At 42.3% G+C, this 25,171-nt stretch overlaps 1 protein-coding gene and 1 pseudogene across 2 annotated transcripts; one reads left to right on the top strand and one right to left on the bottom strand.

Annotated features, from left to right (window-relative positions):
• The first annotated feature begins 545 nt into the window (after window positions 1-545).
• Window positions 546-5,634, top strand: LOC147463653 (phosphoglucan phosphatase LSF2, chloroplastic-like). Of its 2 annotated transcripts, XM_086489968.1 has the most exons (5): window positions 546-975; window positions 1,320-1,525; window positions 1,648-1,815; window positions 1,921-2,138; window positions 5,457-5,634. In XM_086489968.1, the coding sequence occupies exons 1-4, from the start codon at window positions 675-677 to the stop codon at window positions 2,116-2,118; spliced, it is 873 nt and encodes a 290-aa protein (XP_086346094.1). In that variant the 5' UTR covers window positions 546-674; the 3' UTR covers window positions 2,119-2,138; window positions 5,457-5,634. The 2 variants fall into 2 exon arrangements, with proteins under 2 accessions (XP_086346094.1, XP_086346091.1); XM_086489965.1 differs by lacking the exon at window positions 5,457-5,634 and having other exon boundaries at window positions 548-975; window positions 1,921-2,766.
• A 17,401-nt stretch (window positions 5,635-23,035) lies between these two features.
• Window positions 23,036-23,273, bottom strand: LOC147463652 (uncharacterized; annotated as a pseudogene).
• Window positions 23,274-25,171: the final 1,898 nt, after the last annotated feature.

Genomic DNA, 25,171 nt, shown 5'->3' with positions numbered 1-25,171 from the left:
ATTGGCCATGCTTTGGTTGAGACTCGACATGAATTCAAAATATTGTGTGTCCACAAAAGTGCAAAAATATATTGACAAGCTTCTTGTCGGGGATGTTGTCTCTTGTTGCACTAATTGCAAGTCTCCACAAGGGTAAAGTCACAGAGCTTTGGGTTGTTTCAGTGGATGCAAAGTGAGGGCTTCCCTCAAAATCCAAAAACTTGTGCTTGCATCTTGGAGGCATGTAACCTTGCTAAAGAAGCTAACAAGGCAAACAAACTCCTAAGATGAGAGTGCTAGCCAAGGGGTTCGAGTTCGAGCAGTAGTATGAACAAAGATCACAATTACTCACAAAGCATTCCAATTGACTCTCATCACCTTGTTTCCTCATTTTGAGCAATTTGTAATCCGCCGTATCGGAACGCTTACTACTGTGCGCACCTAGCCTAGTTCGAGGTTTGCAGTTGGAAAGACATCAAATTCCTTCAGTTCTGTAGGTTTTCTCAGTCTTATTGAGAGACACTTGTACATTAAACTTAGTTTTTGGAGCACTGCTCCAAGCCTTCCACTTGCCTGCCACACATTTGCATGAGTTTTGGGTGCACTTTTCGTTTGAAGCGTCACCTTGTCGGCCCATAACCCATCTCCTGGGCATTTTGTAGCGCATCTTCTGCCCACTGCCAGACAAGGCCGCCATGGCCTTCTCTCTTATTTTAACGGGCTCGCCCGCTTCATTCCCCGCTTCGCGTTTGTCAGCTTCGACTTCGAACAGACATTCAACAGCATCGTTTCTTTCTACGAACAAAGCGACGCCATGGCCACGAACTCTTCCTGTTTTGAAGCTTTCGGACCATCTGCGTCGCAGACATATCTCCTGCTGCTCCGCGCCATCAGCCCCTTTGACTTCAAGCAACGAGGAAATTTCCAAAAGCGACGAATACAACCGCACAATGCAGCGTCAGATGCGCAACCCCTACGAATATCATCATGATCTCGGTGCGTTTTTTTCTTCCAGATCTGTGTGAGGTGAGGGTGCAAAAGCTGATGCATTGTGCAGAGAATTCATGTTCTCACTTGTAATTTTCTTTTGCCATTTAGTTTCAGTCGATCTGAAAATTTTCTGTAAGCTTGAGGCTTGCAATTGCCACATCTAAAGGAGTGAGGCTTCTTCAAGCTTTATAAAAAAATGTGTGTTAGTAGTGTTTAACACAGACCTAATCTTTCTCACCGAATGTACGGAGTCCATGTGCACAAATATTTTTCTTCAAACAAGCGAGCAAGTTTAACTGTACCACTTTCTCCTGGTTGCTAACATTGTTTTTAGCACCTTGACCTGCCAGGAATATATTACACCCGAATCATCGATGGCTTAATAGTAGGATCGCAGCCACAATCACCAGACGATGTTGATAAACTTTACAAAGATGAAGGTGTGAGGGCTATTCTGAATCTACAACAAGACAAGGACATTGAATATTGGGGAATCGATTTCAATGCAATCACCAAGCGGTGTGATGAGCTGGGCATCCAGTATATGAGGTCACCGGTAGTTTTTTTTTTTTTTTTGAAGTTTTCGGAATTTCTTTTCAAGGTGTAAGGCTCACCATGAGAAGTCGGAGTGTCATTGCAATATGAAATTTGCAACTTTGGCATTTTTGTGCAGGACAGGCCAGGGATTTTGATCCGAATTCATTAAGAACTGAGCTTCCGAAGGCTGTTTGCTTATTGGATGGGGCGATTTCACAGGGGAAGACTGTCTACGTTCATTGCACTGCTGGGCTTGGTCGTGCACCTGGCGTAGCTATTGCTTACCTTTACTGGTTCAATGGAATGAATGTAAGTTTCTGCCCAACATCCAGGCCAGGATTTTGACATGCAACTTTCTATTTTAAGGTTTGAGCTTCTGAAGTTAAGTGACAAGATTAATGGCTTGTTAATTAGTTGGATGGTGCGTACAATTTCTTGACCTCCAAAAGACCGTGCGGCCCCAAGAAAGAAGCTATAAGAGGGGCTACCTATGATCTTGCAAAGAACGATGCCGGAAAGGAGCCTTTTGAGGAGTTACCTGAGTATGCCTTTGCGGATGTGGCATCTTGGGAAAGGCAATTAATTCAAGAAAGAGTTCGCAGTTTGCGATGATGTTTCACGGCCAATCAGAGGTAAGATTGACAAGAACAGGGATTCCAATTCTTCTGAGCTATTGATTTTCTATGTATTGGCACTTTCGAGCCCCTCCTTTGTGGGTTTGGGAGAGGAATATATATGGCATCGTCACTCATTGGTTAGGAAAAAGCTCGGATGGGAGAGAGATTTGGGTAATAATTGTAGCCTAGCTTATACACATCTCAGGGGACGGGTTGAAATCTTTTTCTTTTTTAAATTTTCTTTTCTTTTGGGCCCTTGTTTCTGTGGGTGAGGATGGGCTTCAGCCTTACACTTAGCAGTGTGAGGCAGTTTAGCGAGAGGTGACAATGCTTTTGAGCAATTGAATCATCAGGGATAGATATCTTGAAGATTAGTTTCTTGAACGTATTGAGGATGTCGATGAGCTCTTAAACCGAGTCTGCCATGGAGGTAAAGTTTGGGTCTCAGAAACTAGAATATTGTAATATTACTTTAATACAGTAAGAGTAGGACTACTTGAAGCAACCACAGGACCCAAACTCTCTTTATGGCATGGGATGGTTGTGGCCACACTCATGCAGTTGTAATGAATGCACTCAGCGTGATTCACTGCATGTATAAAAAATACTCTGTAGAATGTCAATATTTAATCTTTTTTTTTTCCATCAAGTTGTTTCTTGTTTTGCTTTCGAAAACAAGCTGAGTTAGGCGTACATTTGAATATTTAATTATCTAACATACTTATTGGACTACCTTTGCATGGGAAGCCTTGAATTCTTCTTTGTTTCTCAGTTTTTAAATGGTTCCCTTCTTTTGAGAGCCTCACTTAACCTCTTTTTCATTTTTATATTTTAGAATGCCAAAGTGAGTCTTCACCTTGTTTAATAGGTTTGATGCCCGAATGTTAGTATCTCTTGACCATGTATTATGACAAGAAGTTTATTTGAAGATTTGGCATATGGTTGTTTGAGATGAGCTTAGATGACTGTCGTTCGAAATTGTGTGCTCGTATTTTCTTCCACTTGATATGCAAGAGTTAGGTTGTCATGATATTTTGCATCTAGGGATCAAAGGTGCTCCATGGTTTAAAAGCTCTCTCTCTCTCTCAACCATGAACCTTCAAATAAAAGCATTTTCAAGCTAGCCAAATACACAATTTGTTCTGTCATCAGAAGGCCTGAAGGGAACAGCTTATGTCACCTTGCCTATCTTACAAGTAACACGAACAATGAAACATTGAATAAAGTACTTTGAAGATAGCTGAATAAGTCATTGTTTTCCACAATAAGTGCGATTGTCACAAGCATGGCATCTACGTGTATGCACAAAGCAAACAACTAATCTCACATTGTTGGTCACTAAGCTTTTTTATCATTTGGGTCCCACCTTGTTGTGAAAAAGTCGACCGAGTGCCACTCTGTCTCAATTGTCCTTGCATGCTTTTGCAAGGAGATGAGCCTTCAAATTGTTAGTAGTTTCAACACATCAGCGTTTTCCTCAAAAGAAAAGTAGCAATTTGACAGATTGTTGACAGATAGAAATCGCCCTTCACATGCAAATTGAAGCCTTCATTTCCAATTTTGTGGAAATGATACCCCTGAATTGAGACTACTCTTGAAAGGTGAATCAAATTTCAAACTGGTAGCAAAAATCTGCCCAATTTAAAAGACAGCAATGACCTACAAGGTATTGCATCACCGTCGACGGAACAGAGGTTGCTCAACACTCACATGTCTAGATAAAGTTCCCAACAATCGTGTTTATGTTCATAAGTAAGAACTTTACTACTTTACTATTGCTGAAAAGCTCCTATGAAGGCTAAAGGGAGGAAATTTTTCGTTTGGACAATAGAAGCACTAGATGTGTATAAAATGATCCATGACACTCTCTCCCCTTGCCATACTGTTTTCTATGTGAAAATAGGAAAGTTGCTTCCTTGATTCCTATAGAACCATCAAAGAAGGAATGTTGCATTTCCCAATTTAGAGTTGGCTATTATCAATGAAGAAACTCACTAGGAAGGATAATAACCTCCCTTGCAAATCTATATGATATGTCACACAACTGGTAGCAGGCAATCTAGCTAGGTCCATCAAGTAATACTTTCACAAGTTTAACCTATCCTGTTTTGCAATTATAACATAGAAGATGAACACAATACATCAAGCACCTTATCAATGCCTTCTGTAAAATTGGATTTGAAAGACCTAGACCATAGAGGTTGGTAAGTGATTATTTCATTAGGCATGCCACACCTGGATTGTCTATCAACTCTCACATGTCTATGATGATGTTAAAATCGGTGGACACCCCTTTGGTCACCAGTGCTCCTAGTATTTGTTGGAGTGTAGGATGGAAGAAAGGCCACACAATCACTCTAAAGCACCTTGAACTTATCCTCGTATATATATTGTCTACATAGGACCTAAGCCTCGATCATATCCACAAAAAGGTAATAGCTTTTAAAATCGATTTCGCTAGCGTACATAGGCTAAACCTTGGGGTGAAAGACCCTCAAAACCATAAGAGGAATGCATATCCTGGAAAGAGAGAGCTCTTACTCATAATGAGCCCGGCTAACTCACCACCCCAAATCTCCTTAACCATCTTAGCCCCACCATTCTCCTAAGAAGGAAAGAAAGTGGAAATGGTGCAAGTTGGACTCTTTTTCAAAAAGATCACACGAGAGGAATACTATATAAGAGTGGCACTAAAGCCACACACAAATAGATAGGCACATAGAGAAACTACTAGGACTCTTATCAATATCCTCCAATGAAGCCACAATCTCACATGATGACCTCTTTTTATTTTCAAATTGTGCTTACATCAATAACAAGTAACTACGCTCCCTCCCACATGCCTACCACACCTAAGCAACTTTTGGTTCTATTTGGTGTGCTGGTGGTAGGTAATAGGGTTTGACTTTGCACTATTTCTTGGTAAATGCTATAATAGGACACCCCCATGGACTTCTTTTTAGTCTTTCTCTCCTCTTTCTACATAGTAGCAATGTATTCACATATCTCAGTACCAAAAAGGTTTGGTATTGGGGCATGTTTCTCTCGTCTTGACATTGGTATGCTCTTCACCCTATCACATAAGGTAGAGCATTGAGCCATATTTGTATCGTGCATGTACGCGCGCGCGCGTGCACACACACACACATGTCATTTCCATATGTGGCTTATTGTACTGAGAATGGATACTTATTGATATTTAACATTACATGGATGGTAGGTATATGTTAAAAAGGTTTTAAGTAGGAAATCCATAACAATTGATAGGCTTGTTGACACCTGTAATACGTATTCAAAGCTAATGAATGTGTTGTCTTGTTTATATGGATGCAGGTAAGGACTCTATCTTTACTTTGGATCTTTTTGGCTTAGCTAATGTCCATCACTGTTAAACCTAACCTCTTTCACTTCAAATAAGTTGTTCTTGACTATCTTATATACAAAACGCTAGAATGATATATCATTCTCACTATGATATACAAAAATTAATCAAAGAATGAGTTGTTTTTTATGCTAATCATTGTCCTTTGTTTAAAGCCAGTTGTCTTTTGAAATGTCATGTTCTTTTGTGTATAAGTATAAGTCTAAAAACAACAACACCCTTGCTTTCCTCCCATTTGCAAATAGAGGACCTAACCACTTCATGAAAAAATTAGCAGCACAAATGTTTTTTATGCCTACAACTCTACAAAGAGGCAACCTTGACACCACACCTTTTGATTGCATGGATTGCAGTCTTTCGAAATTAAAGTGACAATCCTTTTAGGCCAAATAAACGGATGTACAATCACATCATTATATGTAAACAACATAGTATACATTTTTGGCATCCTCCCACCCAAAGCAATCAATTTTGCAATTCTCTTTCCTCTTGCACCACCAATCTACAAACATCTTGAAAATATTTATCAAAATAGTTGTATTTTACCTATTATTCTCGGCCCTCCGCTTGGCTAATAGAAAACAAGAATTTTGGCATATAAAGGACAATAGTCAAAGACTTGCAACCATGCATAACCACTGGAAGCTTCCTAAAGCTATTGGAAGGTAAGTACCATTTGTTCTCTGCTTAACCTATTTTTCTCATTCATGCCTCTCATTTGAGCAATTTGTGTGATCTGTCATGGTTTGATGCTCCTAATCACATATTGTACATCACCCATACGTGCTTCATGTGGTGTACCACTCATTACAGATTACATAACAAGAGATGCTCATGCTTACCTTTATATGATGAATATGTATAGCTGCGCTACTGCTTTTGACCATAATGCCTATCATTTGGTCTCTTGTAATAGTCTCTTGCATGTAATGATGAGGTTTACTGCAATTCTAACATCCATCGTGATTTCTGTTTTTACATGGGTGGGATTCTAAGAACAATGACCATAGAGGCAGGGATCTAGTAGTCAGAAGTCATAGGATAACATGCACGAGGGCGTATATAGAAGCACGCTAGATATATGTTGGTAGAAGTGTTTGAGGTTCTGAGGATGCTCCAAGGTCATGCTTCCCTCTTCCTCATAGGCATGAGAATGTTTAAGTAAAGAAAGGACAATGAAGCCATTCACATGGCACCAACCTAAGGCTTATCACCACTAACCTCAAAGTCACAAAAAAGTGCATGCGCTATGTTTCCTATGGAAGGCAAAGCCTATAGAGTGAAGAATATGAAAAGGGGGAGGGAGACATAGACAATCACATACATGAACATGATCATGTACAATATTGTAATGTGAAATCTATTCATGCAATATAATTAGGCATGACACAAGCAATCATGCAGATAGGGATCATGCTCTTCCCATTAGTATCAGTGGATAGGGATCATACTCTCTCATTAATATGAATGGACATATTGTGTTGATATTTCCAAAATAGAGTCGAAAAAACACTAGCAGTTGCTCCACATGTTGTGACACATAAAAATTACCCAACCTTTGCTTTCTTCTAGCGATAGCTAATATGAGGTGCCAATTCTTGATAGATACCTTTTCAAAAAAGAAAAATCCAACAGTAAAGTCCCAGTGGTCCTAAGTTGTTCACACACATAACTTCCAACAATATGGTAACAAGGAGTTGGCTGTTCTGAGTGACTACTTTGAATGGGGATTTCTCTTCCGATCAATTCCTTGTGCTTACAACTTGAAGGCACATAGCATTATGCAAGAAGTTGACATGGGCAAACAAATTCATGATGAGATTCTCAAATGTGGTGCTTTTGGAGAAACACATCATCCTTGGCATTGCTTTGGTCTACTTGTATGCCAATTGTGGTCTATGCACAAAAATTGCTTTGGTTGAGATATATGCCAACTGTGGTCTATATATGAGAGCACAAAACAAGCTTCACCAAAGCTTTTTTTTTTTTTGGGGGAAATACTCACAAATTGTGTGAAAAATATAATGATATAAATTTTTTAACAAAGCAAGCCATGCTCCCATCAAGCCAACAACCAGTCAAGTTCCCAATATCACAACAAAAGATAAACACCATCCACCTCATAATAAAGATCACATACATCGGCTAACAAAGGGAGCCACCCTAGACCCACGCTTTGCATGACATAGTGCCTTCCAACTAAGGCGTGCCGAGCTTGTTAGCCTCTACACTGCCAGTGCAGATCACATTTCTTTGTCCCACAGGGACGGGGGGACTACTCTCCGCTACTCTATAGCTGTCCTGGTTCCAAAATGGAAGGGGGAGGGAGAAAATGTTGCACCGCCAATCAACAGAACCCTCCCAGGACTAGTCCAAGGTGGCTCGACAAAGTCTTCCATCCCTTGCAAATGCACACGCGAACAAAGATGACCCCTTGCCTTTGCAACGAACTCCTAAGGGCACCAACATCACCGCACTCCCCTTTCCACTCTCAACTCGCACACTAAGATGCTTTAAAACAAGCTTGACTAGCTTAGCTTTATGTTTGGAATAACATCTCCTTAGAGTGCAATAATTGTATGATGTGCTTACAACATGGGTACGGCAAGAAGCATTGGGCCATTTTTTAGTGAATCCAGAGTAAGGTGGTGGTCACGTGGTGCATAGTTATGACATATAACTTTGCTTGGTTCATGGTCACATGAAGCATAGTCGCGTGCATAGTAGAACTATGAACAATCATTTGCAACTATTCCTGAAGGAGTACGAGCGGAAGTGCGACGCGAGAGAGAGTGCGAGAAGAAGAGCACGACGATATGGTGAACTCGCTCTACTGTAATGTGTAGAGCATAGTGAGTTCTTATTAGGTTTTTGCAAAAGAATATGTGTACATACCAAGCGGCCCGCCCACTTACCTGGGCGACCACATTGGGCTTTATACCCCAACAACCTCCCACTTAAAGTCCAATGTGGTACTTTAAGTGTGAGAGAAGCTACTATACAAGCTAATATACAAGAGATGTAGAGAAGTGATGTACTACCCTACACCTAACTGCTTGCGAAAATGCGCAAAGCTCTCTGAGGGAAGTCCTTTTGTAAGTAGATCAGCAGGATTTTCTGTGGTGTGAACTTTGACAAGCTGAAGTTGCTTATCCTCGAGCATTTCCCTGATGAAATGATACTTCACATCCACATGCTTTGTCTTTGAGTGATAAACTGGATTGTGAGCCAATTGTATAGCACTTTGACTATCACAATATAACACAGGCATCTCTTCTTTGATTCCCAAATCTGTTACTAGTCGATTAAGCCAAATTGATTCTTTACATGCCTCTGATGCTGCAACATATTCAGCCTCTGTAGTAGACTGAGTAACACAATCTTGTAATCTAGAACGCCATGATACTGCTCCACTAGCCAATGTAAAGACATACCCTGACGTAGACCTTCGATTGTCTAAGTCACCTACATAATCTGAGTCTGTAAAACCCTTTACACTTAGCTCCTGACTCCCATAGCATATACGCATACTCTTTGTAGCTTTCAGGTATCTCAATATTCCTTTCACTGCCTCCCAATATTTCTTGCCTGGGTTTGACATGTATCGACTTACTACTCCCACTGCAAATGCAATGTCTGGGCGAGTAGCAATCATTGCATACATCAAACTACCCACTGTAGACGCATATGGAATCTTATCCATTTCAGCCTGTTCTTCCTCAGACACAGGACAATCTTGTTTGCTAAGTTTCACATATGGTGGCAATGGAACACTCAGTGCCTTTCCCTTCTCCATATTGAAACGTTGCAAAACCTTGTCAATATACTCTGTTTGAGATAACCAAATCAACTTCTTTGATCTGTCTCTCTCAATGCGCATACCAAGTATATGCCTTGCCTCACCCATGTCTTTCATGTCAAACGATTTTTCCATCTTTGACCTCAAAGCTGAAATTTCTTCCAAGTGCTTGCCAGCAATCAACATGTCGTCCACATACAAAATAAGGATCAGCCAACTGCCATCCTTAGCCTTCTTTGTATATAGACAGTGATCGAACTCACTACGTTTGTAGCCTTGAGAAAGCATAAACTTGTGGAATTTATGGTACCATGCCCTCGGTGATTGTTTTAAGCCATAAAGACTCTTTAACAACTGGCATACCCAATCTTCCTTGCCTTTCTCAACAAACCCTTCTGGCTGCTGCATGTAAATTTCCACCTCTAAATCACCATGCAAGAACGCTGTCTTGACATCCATTTGGTGCAACACCAAATCTAATATGGCAACCAATGCAAGAAAGCATCTCAATGTAGTCATCTTGACCACCGGAGAGAAGACTTCATCAAAGTCAATGCCTTGTTCTTGCTCAAAGCCCTTGGCAACAAGCCTTGCTTTGTACTTTGGCTGACTATCATGAGCGGTGATCTTATACCTGTAAACCCATTTACAGGGTAGAGTCTTTTTGCCCCGTGGTAATTTAACTAGCTTCCATGTCTGGTTTTTATGCAGAGCTGTCATCTCTGATTGCATGGCCAATTGCCAATTCCCGGAGTCCTTCATTTGCATTGCTTCCTTGTAACATGAAGGCTCATTGCAATCAGTCAACATGACATAGTTCATAGATGGAACAAGCCTATCAGGAGGTCGCGTGACACGTCTAGATCTACGCACAATAGGTGGCTCAGGCTCAGCCACAACCTGTGGTTCCACTCTATCCTGTCCTTGCTCCTCTTGAGCCCCGACATTTTGTCTTGCACGGGCAGGTCCATCTTCTTGGAAGACAACTCTTCTAATCTCCTCAACCCTCTCTGGTTTAGAATGATATTTGGATTCATTAAAGTGAACATCATTGCTGCGGACAACCTTTCTGGATTCGGGATCCCAAAGTCTGTACCCCATCTCACCAGAATTACCATAGCCTAGAAAGATGCACTTTCTACTCTTTGGCTCAAGTTTGTTCCTAAATTCCTTTGGAACGTGAGTATATGCCTCACAGCCAAAGACTCTGAGATGCTTGTATGAGGGCATTTTTCCTGACCATACCATCTCTGGCACTGAATCCTTCTACAAAACCTTGCTAGGAGATCTATTTACAAGATGAACAGCTGTTGATACAGCTTCAGCCCAAAACCCATTTGGCAGCTGTGCATTAGACAACATACTTCTGACCTTCTCTTGTATGGTCCTATTCATCCTCTCAGCAACACCATTTTGAGGAGGATTGTAAGGAGCAGTAAGTTCACGTTTTATACCTTTTGACTCACAAAAGTCCTGAAAGGCCTTTGAAACATACTCTCCACCATTGTCAGTGCGTAAGCATTTAAGCTTCTTGCCACTCTGATTCTCCACAAGTGTCACAAACGTTTTGAAAACACTAAACGCTTCATCCTTGTGCTTGAGAAAGTGAACCCATACTTTCCTCGAGTAAACATCTATAAATGTCATAAATTAAGAAGCTCCCCCTAGAGATAGGTTAGGCATAGGTCCACACAAATCACTATGAACAAGTGCCAACTGTGTATCTCTTCTACTGCTTCTATGCTTATGTGGCTGCTGTGTTTGCTTACCATACAGACAATGTTCACAGAATTCAAAATCATTAAATGAAAAGCCAGGAAAATAACCAGAACGAGACAAGATTTCCATTCCCTTCTTGGACATATGTCCTAACCGGCTATGCCACAAAGAAACGTTCGGCTGCTCGATTACATTGATTACATTTTTAGAGACATTTGATACATAAATCATGTAAAGTCCTCCAGACTTTACTCCATGTGCTACTGTCATAGAACCCTTGGATATCTTCCACATGTTCTGTCCAAAAATGGTGACGTAGCCAGCATCATCAAGTAAACCTGTGCTGATCAAGCTCTTTGTAATTGCGGGAAAATGTCTCACATTCTTCAGCGTGAAAGAAGAGCCATTCTAAAACTTCAATTGAACATCTCCAACACCTAAGATCTCACATGTCTGCCCATTGCCTAGCCGAACATGATCTTTAGTGGTCACATAAGAAGTAAACCACTCCTTGTTTGGAGACACATGAAGTGATGCCCCTGAGTCTATAATCCAGTCACTCAGTGCATTTCCATCAAATGCTGTAAGAAGAGCTGAGTCCATTGTATTCTTCAAGAAGTAGATGTCTTGCCACATTGTAGTGTTTGCCACATTTATTTCTTGAATCTTCACTGAGGACTTGTTCTTCTCACCATGGTCTTCAGCTTTCTCTTTGCCTTTTTCTGCTTTCCATTCTCTGCAGTCTCTTTTCATGCGACCCTTCTTGCCACAATGGTAGCATTCTATGTCACTCTTGCCTTTAGCACTGCGGGACTTGCTACGAGACTGATTCCTCTTTCCACCTTTGTACTTTTCTTTGGTCCTTCCCCTGACAACTAAGGCTGTTCCTTTGCCTTTTTCCATTGTCTTTCTATTGGTTTCTTCAGTAAGAAGACTTCCTTCTACACCTGCTATGTTCAAACCATCTGGAGGTGCAGAATTACTCAAAGCTGTGCGAAAAGTGTCCCAACTTTCCGGCAATGTGATCAACAGGAACATAGCTATAACAGGTTCATCAAACTTGACACCTTGAGCTGACAACTGACTATAGATTGTGTTGAATTCATTCAGATGATTGGACATAGGTGTCCCTTCTTTCATCTTCAAGTCAACAAGCTTCTTAAGACAGTATACCTGTGAAGTTGCACTCTGTTTCTCATAAAGATCACTCAGCTTTAACCATGCTTGATAAGCCGACATCTCGTCTGCTACATTGAAGTAAACGCTTTCTGCCAAAGTCAGCATAATGGTAGAAAGTGCCAATTCATCCATTTCGCTCCATTCATCTTCGTCCATATCTTCTGGTTTTATCCCCTTGAGCTTTATAGGTTTTATCTGCTTCTTTTGTACCAACACGTGCCAAATCTGCTGCTTCCACAATGGGAAATTGGTTCCATCCAGCTTCTTGATATTGTAAAGAGCAGTGTCCTGTGATCCAGCCATAGCTACGCTTCATAGTAGTTTGCTTTCCTGGGAAAAATTTGGCAGAGTTTCCCCTGTAAACTGACCTCTGAACCAATATCAACCTGATGAACTAGTGGATGTCGCCTACAATCTGTGTGTAGATGCGCCCGTGTCGTATGTGACTCGCCTCCAAGAACTGTGAGCCGTCCTTCGATGTGTAGACAGCCACAAATCAACACTCTGGGAGTGTCGATATCCTCAGCATCTGCAGTCGTAGGCCGAAAACCCCAAATTTGCAGAGTCGGATCTGCACCCGCCGAGACCACGTAGTGGAAAATGGCCTGCGCAGACCTTTGTCGAAGCCGAACGGTGGCCGAGATGACCTCATAATGAATTTCACTCCAATATGAGCTGGTGACTCTAGCCTTCTGCAGTGCTGCCCCGAGCCTCGATCTGAGCTCTGATACCAGTTGAAGGAGTACGAACGGAAGTGCGACGTGAGAGAGAGTGCGAGAAGAAGAGCACGACGATATGGTGAACTCCCTCTACTGTAATGTGTAGAGCATAGTGAGTTCTTATTAGGTTTTTACAAAAGAATATGTGTACATACCTGGCGGCCCGCCCACTTACCTGGGCGACCACATTGGGCTTTATACCCCAACAATTCCAAAATAGTCACTATGAAAATTTTGGCATAGTTGCACAACTATGCAAGGCAACACGATAGCGTCCGCTTCAAATAATGGTTTTTATGCTTTTCAATGACGTAGACATGCCTCAAGATTCCTTTTATGGCTCCACTTCCAATGTTTCCTCATTGTCCCTCTCTCTCTCTACCTCATCACTGGATACAGGTTTGTGATACACCTAGCACTCCACACACACACACACACACACACACACACACACACACACACACACACACACACACACACACACACACACACACACACACACACACACACACACACACACACACACACACACACACACACACACACACACACACACACACACAGAGAGAGAGAGAGAGAGAGAGAGAGAGAGTTGGGCTAAGTTTGTGGCCCATGGGGCACACATGTTGATCGTGAGATTCAGTGCAGAGCCCCAGTGGCATGCACATGAGAGTGAGAGAGAGGGCATGTGTGTGTGTGTGTGTGTGTGTGGGGGGGGGGGGGGGGGGGCTGAAAAACTTGCTTGACAGTCTATACTATACCTAGATGGGCGAGCCCTTGGCTACCCTATTTGTCACACCCAAAAGAAGGCCATAAGACCCCGCCTCTGCTTTTCATTCCACTCTAGGCACAACGATCGACGCTACAGGCTGCCGCTTCTCACATCGTTCATTTATTGTTCTCTTCCCACATTAGATGGCCAGCCATCAAGCTTTTCCTATGTTTTTTTAAAGGGGAAATAACGATAATACCCCTCACTATCTTCAAAATAGATCTGCAACTTGTGGAAATTCCCAAAATACCCCTCAAATTTCAAAAATTCCTAAATTTACCCCTCATATTTGACCAAAAATTCCCATAATTCCCCTTACTCTCTTCAAAATTTCGAAAATGAGTGGAGCCGAGGAAAGGAGACGCCATGGACATTGGTGATCAAAAGGCCGTTCTGCGAGAGTTGAACAACTGGGGGGAAGTTGAAGGGGCGTCCTATATAAGCGAGGCTAGAGAGAGATCACAGGTTGAGAGAGATCATCGAGAGAGAGGCTATTGGAAATTAAGGCAATTGGTGCAACATTTGTTAGAGAGAGAGAGAGAGAGAGAGAGAGAGAGAGAGAGAGAGAGAGAGAGAGAGAGAGAGAGAGAGAGTAGCTACCCTATTTCTCAACTGCATTCTAAACCTCAAGGCTTTGTCCATATTGGTAACAATATTGAGCCAACATTGCCGTTTAATTGGTCACCCACCCCCCAACAACCATTCTCATGAGCCAATTCAAGTAGCATGCACAGTGTGGTGTTGCCTAGTAGAGAGAGATAGATCGATAGATTTTATTATCGTCGTTGGAGGTCAAATATGACCTATGGGACCAAAGTTACATGTGATGTAGTATGTGTATGGCTGATGAGTGACTCTCGATGCTCCAAAATTGTGGTGATGAGAGTCGCAATGGAGAGCCCACACTTTGGTTGGGAGAGGAAAGTGTGTAGGACTAAATTATGGCTGAAAATGTGAGAGAAGCAAGTCTGGATGTGACCAAAATCTGAGCACTCTAGTAGTGTGTGGTACTCAGACTCTCGAACTTGCAGTGAGCATAATGTGCACAATCTATTTGACTCTTCTCCATTGCCCCAACGCCCTATCTCGCATCGAAGGAAATGGGACCTAAGCCGAATGGCTGCGATAGTGCGTATCGCCGACAAGGGGATAGACTCAAGCATGTAAGTGTGAGTATGGTTTCCTCTTTCAGCGAAGAACATGGTTTTGTAGTTGGGGGCAATATGGGTGGTGTAATGTATGAAGCGTGACCCGCCAGATTTCTCCCAAGCCGTAATACATTGGTGTTGTAGAAAGGCTTCATTCACTTGGGAGTCAATTGAAGCATCATGTAGCAAGTGTAATGTATCTCATCTCCCAAACCACTTCTTTATTTCTTGCATCCATCCCGTGCTCAAGATCTTGCTTTTATGCGTCTTTTGAACTTTTTTTGCTTGCTTCCCATGCAATTGTAGGAAGTCGATGTGAGGGGTTTTGACGCATCTTTATCAGGTACTCCACAACCCTTTCCATGCCAATAACCTCAATTGGAAGACATCCGGACTCAAGAAGTAGGAGCATATATGGTGTTTGTGTCTTCACTCGGAGAAAGTTTGTAAGAAAACTCTTTTGGACATTCTCAAACTCTTTCCAAGTAGACTTTGAGATGCTCACGCCCCACACTTCAACTCCATAAAGAACAACCGGTGTCACCAATGCACCAAAAAGATACTTCTTGAGAACCCAACACTTGATGTTTCCCGCGTTAGACATGTTCTCAAATGCATAATATGCTCTCTTTCCCGCTTCCAAATGAAGCATAGCACATTCATGCCACTTGTGATTGGACGGAACCTCAAGGCCAAGGTACTTAAAGCTCTCAACAACTTCAAGTGTCTCATTGTTGTACACAATGCATGGCTTGGTTTTTACAAGCATAACCTTTGTTTTGGATTCATTCACAATCAGCCCACTATGCAAGCAAAAGTTCTCAAGGACAACCATAAGCTTTTGTGCATCTTCTAAAGTGTGTGCTAGAAGCACTACATCATCCGCATACACCAAAAGCATGATTACCGCATTGCAAATAATGACCCCTTCAATGCCTTCTTCTTGCATAAAGTCAAGTACCATTTGTTCCAATCGATCGATGCATAGACCAAAGAGAGTTGGTGACAATGGACATCCTTGTTTAACCCCAATAGTGCTTACAAAAATTTTTGAAATTTCTCTTCCCATGTGCAATTGACAAATCACCTTCTCATAGATTCGAGAAACCGCAAGCATAAACTCACTTGGCACTTGGAGTTCTTCCATCCTTCTCCACAAATTGTTACGTGGAATCATATCAAAGGCTTTCTTGAAGTCCACAAAACAACAATACAATCGCTTGCCTTTCAACCGACTTTCCTCTATAAGAACACGAAGAGTGACAAGATGATCAATGGTGCTATGGCATCGACAAAAATCCGCTCGTCCCTTTACACGCTTGTCATTCTCTTCAGCCCAATCACTCAATCTTATCTCCATTATGCACCCAAACAACTTTGCCATAAGAGACCCAATCATTATAATCTGGTAGTTGTTTACATTCTTTACATCCCCTCCTTTATGCAGAGGGTTCACCCAATTAGTACTCCAATCATAAGGCATACCATGTTGAAGTGCAAGGTTGAACATATCACACATCCACTCATGGGTAAAATCTCCCGTCCATTTGATAATCTCCGGCTTGATATCTTGAAGATATCCCGCTTTGCGAGTGGCCAACTTTTCAAGCCCACCGCATACATCCTCAATGGTAAAAAAAGAGGGCATACATGGGAGTGAACCATAAAATGGATTTTTTTCACCATTTTCTTGCTTTTATAATTGCCTACAATGTGTGTACATATCCACAAGAGTCAAGTTACCAAAATTCTCAACCCGCTTGCCCCTCAAGTTTCTCCAAAATCTTCCACATGCATGTGCCTTTTCTTGGACTTGAAAAAGTTGTTTCTTCACTTCCCATCTTCTTCTCTTCTTTTGAATCAATGCCTTGTAGTATGCAAATGACTTTGACAGTTGTCTTTGTCCATAGTTGCATCAAGCTTTATCAAGGACTTTCGAGAATCTTGACATTCTTTATCAAACCACCTTTTGCGTGATCTATCTTTGTTGATACCATGGAGATGCTTTATAGCAAAGCATTCTTCCGCACAAGAACAAATAACTTTCTTGAAAGCTTCCCATTTAGTTTCCAATGGTGCATCATATTAAAGATTCTTCATCCATAATTTTAGCTCAACCATTTCAATGTACATTGGTGCCCGTTTGAAATCCATACATAGTGATAATTTCTCTTTCCTTTGGCTGAGATTATCATGCTTAGTTGCTTCTCCACATGAAAGGTCAACATATAAGGTGCGATGGTCGGATTCCGAGGTCCATTGGTTAAATATAAAACTCTTTATGCGATACATGATGGCTTCGGAGAGTAGCATATAGTCAATCACATTGTCCCCATTATGTTTCCTACATGTAAATCCATTGGTTCCACTCCACAAAGATACACCATTGGCAATGAGTATACCCGTGCTATTAAACATGTGTAACAGTAACTTTCCATAGTGATCCGGCTCTTGGTGTTTGATGAGTTTTAAAGTCCTTCATTGGCCCTACTAGTTTGCAGATTTTGTGACTTTGTACTGCTCTGATATGTTGTTTTGGCAATACATACATGTTCTTGTAGGGTTAATGATCATACCTGTCAAATCCAGTGTAGTAAGATCTACCAAGGTAGTCACAGAGGGTAGAAACAAGGCCGAAAATCCTATGCTTTTGTGGCTGTGTGTGTGTGTGTGAAGGAAAATGAGCTTATGTTGCCCCGTTTGACTATATGTTCCTAGTCTACTTGGAATGCCCCATTCATACTTACCTCCATTGATCATATCTTGTTGTTCATATCACCTACAATTTGAACCGTTCATTCTGATATTTGGTCGACATTCTCATCCATTGAAGAATGATCATACAAGTGAACTTCCTCCAACTCCCTTGAAATGTATGGCATATCAAATTGTTGAGTATCATGTTGCAATGTTTTTGTGTGAGCATTCATATCCCCAAATACAATAACATCACCTTCACCTTTGAAATAAGCAATGTCCTCTTCTAAATAAAAAAATGGATGATCTCTATCTATGCAAGCATAAAAGGGGGAATCATGATGAGGAATGTAGCAACCGGCTACAAAAATGGGTGCTCTATCATAATTTTCAGCTATACATAACGTTTGTACTTGTTATCTTTTACAATTGATACAAAATCTTCCAATCCTTTCTTAACCATACATGCTACCCCTCCTTGTCCTCTTCGTTGCTTAAGATTCTTTGACCACATCAATGAATGTACATTGTAATTCTCCAAGCCATTAATCCTTTGTGTATCATGCTCCCAAGTTTCAACAAGAAGTACAATATCGGCTTTGCTTGTTAGTTCATAAATGCCAACCCCCGTATTCCATGGGTATCCATTACAATTCCAAAATCATATTTTTAATTGTAATTTGGTCTCATAGGTTATTCATCCCTATTTGCTCAAGGGACTTGTCTCGTCCTTGGGCACATTTTCTTCATGACCGATCTCCTTGTTTTTCTTATTCCTTTCCTCATATGCCTTGCAACGCATATTTTGTTGCATAATAGTGCGATCTTCACATACAAAATATTTTCTATCCCTCAAATAGATCCAACTATTATCAAGGATAATATTTCGCTTGGTCTCATCCGGCATGGTGCATACAATTGGCCGTTCTCCCGAGCGAGGAGCTCCTTGTTTCCCCACTCTATGTGCTCCATAGACTATAACTCTGGACATGCCAAAGTGGGTTTTGTAGAAATGTTCGATAACAATGGCAAGAGAAGGAGGTGTCTCTAGCTTCTCTTCGGGAATTCCACGAATAACAATGTTCTTGGAACGTCGCTCCCCGTTCCTTCAACTCCTCCACATCCACATTCTCAACGTTCTTTGTTTGAACCATATCTTGCATGAGTGAGGAATTAGAAACCACATTGCTACCACATATATCAGCCCAAGACTTGTTTGTGCATACATTTTTCATGTCACATACATCCCGGCTCATGGCGTCAAATTTCTCCTCTTTCAATACATGGTCATGCTCTACTTTGCTCATCCGCTCCTTCAAAGCATTGAAGTCCACAAGAAAGAGTTTACATTCCTTGACTTCCTCTTCAAGCTGCATCAAACGTGGTTTTTGCATCTCAAGTGTCCTCTTGAGATTCTCATTCTCAACCACAAGTACCCTTAGTGTGCCGTTCTCCATTGCAAGTGCTTGTAAGTCTTCGCCTTGTTTGTTTACGGTCTCTTGCAATGATACCAAGTATGACATGATCATGATTTTTCGATGTCGTTGGTCGGGTGGTTGTGTTGCTATCTCCACACTTAGAAGATTTTGGATCATTTTCCACAATGGTTGTGGACTTTGTTGAAGAAGAAGAACCCTTGCGAGTGCCGGAAGACATTGTATGTAAAATAAGAGATGAGAGTCAATTTTCCTGAATCTGTTCACTTTGGAAACGCTGTTACAGAAACGTCTTCCATAACTTTGAAATTTTTTGTCTTTACATCAATGCGTAGAGGCTTTGTGCTCTTTGATTAAGGCTATAGATCACCCAAATCGGAGTTCGGATGGAGAAGTTATGATCAAAAGAGTGAAGTGCTATCTACTAGGTCAAAAAACAGCTGCGTTTTTTGTTGGAGAGAGAGAGAGAGAGAGAGAGAGAGAGAGAGAGAGAGAGAGAGAGATCCTCTAGGGTTTCTTGGTTCCACAAACCCCGCAAATCGTGTTAGGGAGGCTGGAACACTACAACCTGCTCCAAGTTTGAAATTTGAAGAGAAGTTTTTGTATGAAAAAAGGAACCTTTGTCTCGCTCTCTCTACGTTAAGATCTCACTTCTCCAGAGTTCTCCTTTTAATTCTCTCACTCTTTCTTATAAGCTTCTACACACTGCACACCATGGTGAAGTGACATATAGCATAAGTCTTCCCTAGAGCCTAGAGGACTCAAGAGGAGTCTTTGGTGATACCAATGGAGGAGAAATGACTTTCTCTCTCTTCATGTACTAGGTAACTAGACCCGGTTGCATGAAGCTCACCTATTTCATTGTAAGTCTCCTCTTTGTGGCAACTAAAAGGACATTAACACTCAAAGTTTAATAGTGGCTAGAAATGGGTGCTAGTTGGTGGTGACTCTGGTGAGCATGGAGGGGACCCGGAATCTTAGAGGGGGACAAGAGGAGAATAGGCGTGAGGGGAGGTGAACAAGCAAAGGCAACCGAAGAGGCATCCGAGAGAGAGAGAGAGAGAGAGAGAGAGAGAGAGAGAGAGAGAAAGAGAGAGAGAGAGAGAGAGAGAAGCTGGGCTAAGTTCGTGGCATGTGGGACACACGTGCTGACAATGAGAGACAGTTTAGTGCAGGCCTTTAGTGGCATGTGCATGAGAGTGAGAGAGAGGGCATGTGTGTGTACGGGGTTGAAGACCTTGCTTGACAATCTAGACTATACCTAGATGGGCGAGCCCTTGGATGCCTTGTTTGTCATGCACCCCTAAAAGACGGCCACAAGACCCTGCCTTTGCTTTTCATTCCACTCTAGGCACAACAATCGATGTTGCAAGCTGCCACTTCCCACATCGTTCATTTATTGTTCTCTTCCCACGTTAGATGGATAGCCATCAAGCTTTTCCTATATTTTATTTCCGGTGAAATTGGTAAAATACCTCTGCAACTTGTGGAAATTTCCAAAATACCCCTCAAATTTCAAAAATTCCCAAAATGCCCTTCACTATCTTATAAATTCCCAAAATGAGCCAAACCGGGGAAAGGAGACGCCATGGAAATTGGTGATTAAAAGGCTGCTCTGCGAGAATTGAATAGACGAGGGGAAGTTGAAGAAGCATAATGAATAAGCAAGGCTAGAGAGAGATCACAGGTTGAGAGAGAGGCTATTGGAAATGAAGGCAACTGTTGCAACTTTTTGTTTTATTTTTTTATTTTTATTTTTATTTTTATTTTTGAGAGAGAGAGAGAGAGAGAGAGAGAGAGAGAGAGAGAGAGAGAGAGAGAGAGAGAGAGAGAGAGAGAGAGAGAGAGATGGATCCTCTAGGGTTTCTTGGCTCCACAGACCCAACAAATCGTGTGAAGGAGTTGACAAACTACAACCCGCTCCAACTTTGAAATTTGAAGAGACGTTGTTGTATGCAAAAAGGAACCTCTCTCTCTCTCTACGTTAAGATCTCTCTTCTCAAGAGTTCTCCTTCTAATTCTCTCGCTCTTTCTTAAAAGCTTGTGCACACTGCACACCATGGTGAAGCGGGAGATAGCTTAAGTCTTCCTTAGAGCCTAGAGGACTCAAGAGGAGTCTTTGGTGATAGCAATGGAGGAAGGCTTTCTCTCTCTTCTTGTACTTGGTAGCTAGACCCGATTGCATGAAGCTCACTAATTCCATTGTAAGTCTCCTCTTTGTGGCAACTAAACGGACATTAACACAAGTTTAACAGTTGCTGAAACAGATGGTAGCCACAATAATTGATGATAAGAGTCAGAGTAGCTAGGTGTGCTAAAACTTGAAAGGCCCAGGTACTTTGAGAGAGAAAAATGGCAATGCCCAATATTGAAGCTAACAAAGCACCAATGTATGGCACCTCATGTAGAGTTGAGAGAGAAAGAGAGAGAGAGAGAGAGAGAGAGAGAGAGGGGGGGGGGGGGGGGGGGGGGGGGGGGGGGGAGGCTCATCATTTCTCTTACTTGCCAGCATTGGTGGAATGCAATATACTTCCCTCTCTCTCTTTCTCTCTCTCTCTCTCTCTCTCTCTCTCTCTCTCTCTCTCTCTATCTGAGGTTCATCATTTCTCTTACTTGCCGACATTGGTGGAATGCAATCTTCCTCCCTCCCCCCCCCCCCCCCCCTCTCTCTCTCTCTCTCTCTCTCTCTCTCTCATGCTCATGATTAAGGACACGAGTCAACTGCAAAAATGACGAGTGCACATTGGCAACGACTCTACAAGAAATGAGAAATTCTATAAGAGTGTCTAGAGTATTGTTCGTTTTTAATGTTGCTCATTTGCCCCCAATTTCTATAGTTTTTGATAATTGGATAGCTTCAACATTAGTGAGAAAAGTACAATTCATGACAGCTCATATGTTAACTTTGGAAGATGGTGTGTGTGTGTGTGTGTGTGTGTGTGTGTGAGAGAGAGAGAGAGAGAGAGAGAGAGAGAGAGTACGGAAGTTGTAGGTAGCAATGTCACCCAAAAATGCAAAAGTGGTCTTTCACAGTAAGAGATGGCATGCTAGATGGATCGAAATGGGTGTATGAGGTGCAAGGATGATAAATTGCGATGAATCCTAGGAATTTGGGTTGTCATTGATAGGCCTCACTTTCGTGAAATTTTCCTTTAAGGATATAATATTAACGTTAATGTAATACTCCTTATCTAATGAATACAAGAAAAGGGTCATATGTGGCGGTAAATGACAATCAGAGGCACACTTATCCTAGAATGCCTCTATTGTTGTAGATCTTCGATAATGTTTTGTTATTTTTTTTGGTAGAACTCACAACGGTGAGTGAATTATATTAGCAAAATTTTTCTATAATCTTAGCATTCATCACATGTTCTCCAAGGCAAGAAACATCCTTACGATGCCTAATGCATGTTCTGCATTATCTTAGGTATATGGCATGGTTTTTTATTTTGTTGAAGTTATTGGCACAAATCAAAAGAAGGATGATACATATATTTATGTACTAAGATTATGAGGGAAGGGATTCCAAGAAGGGAGGAGGCCATGTGGCGAGAAATGCTAGCACCAGCTTCCCTCCAAATGGAATCCCTCCTCCCCTTTCCACCATATGTGTTGGACTTTAAAAGTTTTTCTAAGATCAAATAGCCCTTTTATGGATTTTTTCAATAGAGGTGCCGACTTAAAGACTAGAACTTGCTAGAGTCAACTAGAGGGTGGGCCTTGAACAATAGCACAACACTTGAGATCCATAACTTCACTGTGTGTGTGTGTGTGTGTCCCCTGGTCAAGATCCTCTAGAGTGACAGAGTCCATAATCGCTTCAAGGTCTCTCTCTCTCTCTCTCTCTCTCTCTCTCTCTCTCTCTCTCTCTCAGTGATTATATTGGTGTTGCCCTCGCTAGCCAAAGTCTCTCTCTCTCTCTCTCTCAGTGATTATATTGGTGTTTCCCTTGCTAGCCAAAGTCTCTCTCTCTCTCTCTCTCTCTCTCTCTCTCTCTCTCTCTCTCTCTCTCTCTCTCTCTCTCTCGCGTGCGCGCGCGCGCGCGCCCCTTGAGCGGCCTACTGTGTCTCCGGTCTCCCTTGGGTGAGGGGGTAGCCCTAGGGGAGGCCACAGAGCCCTGCTCCCCATCTCTAGTAGCAACCCCGCCCAGCGCTGCTCGCGTGCACTCTCGCTCTTTGTAGAGCTCGTCAGTTTCAGCCCCTGCTCACCCCAACCAATCTCAGCCTCGCCAGTCTCGGCCCATGCCCAGGCCCGGCCAATCTCAGCCTCGCCAGTCTCAGTCTCAGCCTTGCCCATGTTGAAGCCCGCCAATCTCAGCCTCTGCTCACCCGAGTCTCGACCTGCTACACAGAGAGAGCTCCTTTAATTAAAGTTGATTATAAGCCTTTGAAGGTGATTTTTTCTCTTGAGAGACTGCCCACCATGGCCACTCGGGCCTCTTCTCGCGTGAAGCCCACATTCGCCGGCGTCGTGGCAACACCCCCAAAGGTGGACAGCATGGCCTAGCTTCAACATGAAGTCGAAAGACTTCGCAAGGAAAATGACGCTTTGAAGGAAAGACTCGCAGCCATCGAGTCTCGCCTCACCACAGTGGAGGACTCCAACAAGGGGAAGACGGAACAAAAGGAAATCGAGCTCAATACGAAGACGGAAGTCACCCTCACAGAGAAGGTCAAAACTTAAGTACAGGATGTCATTTTTCGCGAAGTCGAAGTTCGTGTGGCGTCTACGCTACGCGAACAACAACGACAAGATGCTATTGCTCTCAATGTCCGCATTGGCAAGGAAAAGAGGACCCCGAGTTCCACAAGTCTTTCGATCGCATCCGAACAACAACCCCCATGATACAATGGGATCCAACGACAATCACCACTCTCGCTCACGAGCGTCGCACCAACCATGCAATTCTTACCTTCAAGACCAAAGCGGATCGAGTCAAGCTCCTTGAGCAATCGAAGCTTTCCAAGGACACAAAAATTTGGTTTGCCGAAGATCTCACACCCACCCAACTCAAACAAAAGAAGACCGAACTCCAAAAGATGCGAGAAGCGCGCACAGCAGGGAAATGGGCAGTTTACCGAGGAGGCAAAGCCATCATCCAAGAGTTTCGAACTCCCAAACCGGCCCCCTCCTCCTCACCTACCTCATCTTAGACTTTTGTTCATCCCACCTTATCTTTTTTCTCCCCACTCGATGGACTCTCAGTCCTTAACTGATATGTATGAGACGAAATCCTTTGTACTGTTTTGTTCTGGTCCTATAGGTCATATATGACCTCCATGGACGATAATTCAATCTATCTCTCTCTCTCTCTCTCTCTCTCTCTCTCTCTCTCTCTCTCTCTCTCTCTCTCGTAGAGAATGTGGACACTCAAGAATTGCAAGAACGGAAAAAACGCTCAAAGAACATTGTCATTAGTGGAATCAAGGAGGAAAGCATGGAAACACCCCAATCTCTTGCGGTTGCTATCGAAGAGTTTTTTGCTACACACTTTGGCATGTCTGGAATCATGGCTTATGGTACACATCGAGTTGGAAAACAAGGAGTCCCTCGCTCGGGAGAAAGACCTATTGTATGCACCATGGCTGATGAGGTAAAGAGAAAGATCATCCTTAACAATAGTTGGATCTACCTCAAAGGAACGGGTTGTAATGTATATGAGGATCACACTCTTATGCAACAAAATGTACGTCGCAAAGCATATGAGGAAAGAACCAAGAAGATCAAGGTGTCATATCAAGAAGAAAAGTCACTTGAGGAGAATGCAAGTCCACCCAACAAATAGGGACACATGATCTATGAGACCAACTCACGCTTGCGAATAAGCTTTTGAAATTGTAACGGCTATCCATGGAATGCGGGAATTGGCATTGATGAGCTTACCAATGACTCCGATGTGATACTTCTTGTCAAAACATGGGAGCATGATGTGCAACGAATTCTTGGATTTGAGAAATATGATGTGCATTATTTGATGTGGACCAAAATGCAAAGCAACATAGAGGCCAAGGAGGCATAGCATGTATGATAAAAAAGGGTTTGAAAGATGTTTCCATTGTCAAAGAAGATAAGTATAAATGCTACTTATGGCTGAAAATCAGCCCATCCAATGGTCAAGTCATGTTTGTGGTTGGCTGCTACATTCCTCACTATGACTCCAACTTTTATGCTCGCTTGGATATGGATAGAGATCA

The sequence above is a fragment of the Adiantum capillus-veneris genome, chromosome 2, assembly GCF_014529385.1.
Source record: "Adiantum capillus-veneris isolate H3 chromosome 2, ASM1452938v2, whole genome shotgun sequence".
Taxonomy (NCBI): domain Eukaryota; kingdom Viridiplantae; phylum Streptophyta; class Polypodiopsida; order Polypodiales; family Pteridaceae; genus Adiantum; species Adiantum capillus-veneris.
This window is presented reverse-complemented; position numbering and strand designations above follow the sequence as displayed.

Coding starts and splice junctions, on each gene's coding strand:
- LOC147463653 (XM_086489968.1), top strand. CDS start 675: ATGGCCTTCTCTCTTATTTTAACGGGCTCGCCCGCTTCATTCCCCGCT. Junction 976..1,319: donor CGAATATCATCATGATCTCG/GTGCGTTTTTTT, acceptor TTGACCTGCCAG/GAATATATTACACCCGAATC. Junction 1,526..1,647: donor TCCAGTATATGAGGTCACCG/GTAGTTTTTTTT, acceptor TGTGCAGGACAG/GCCAGGGATTTTGATCCGAA.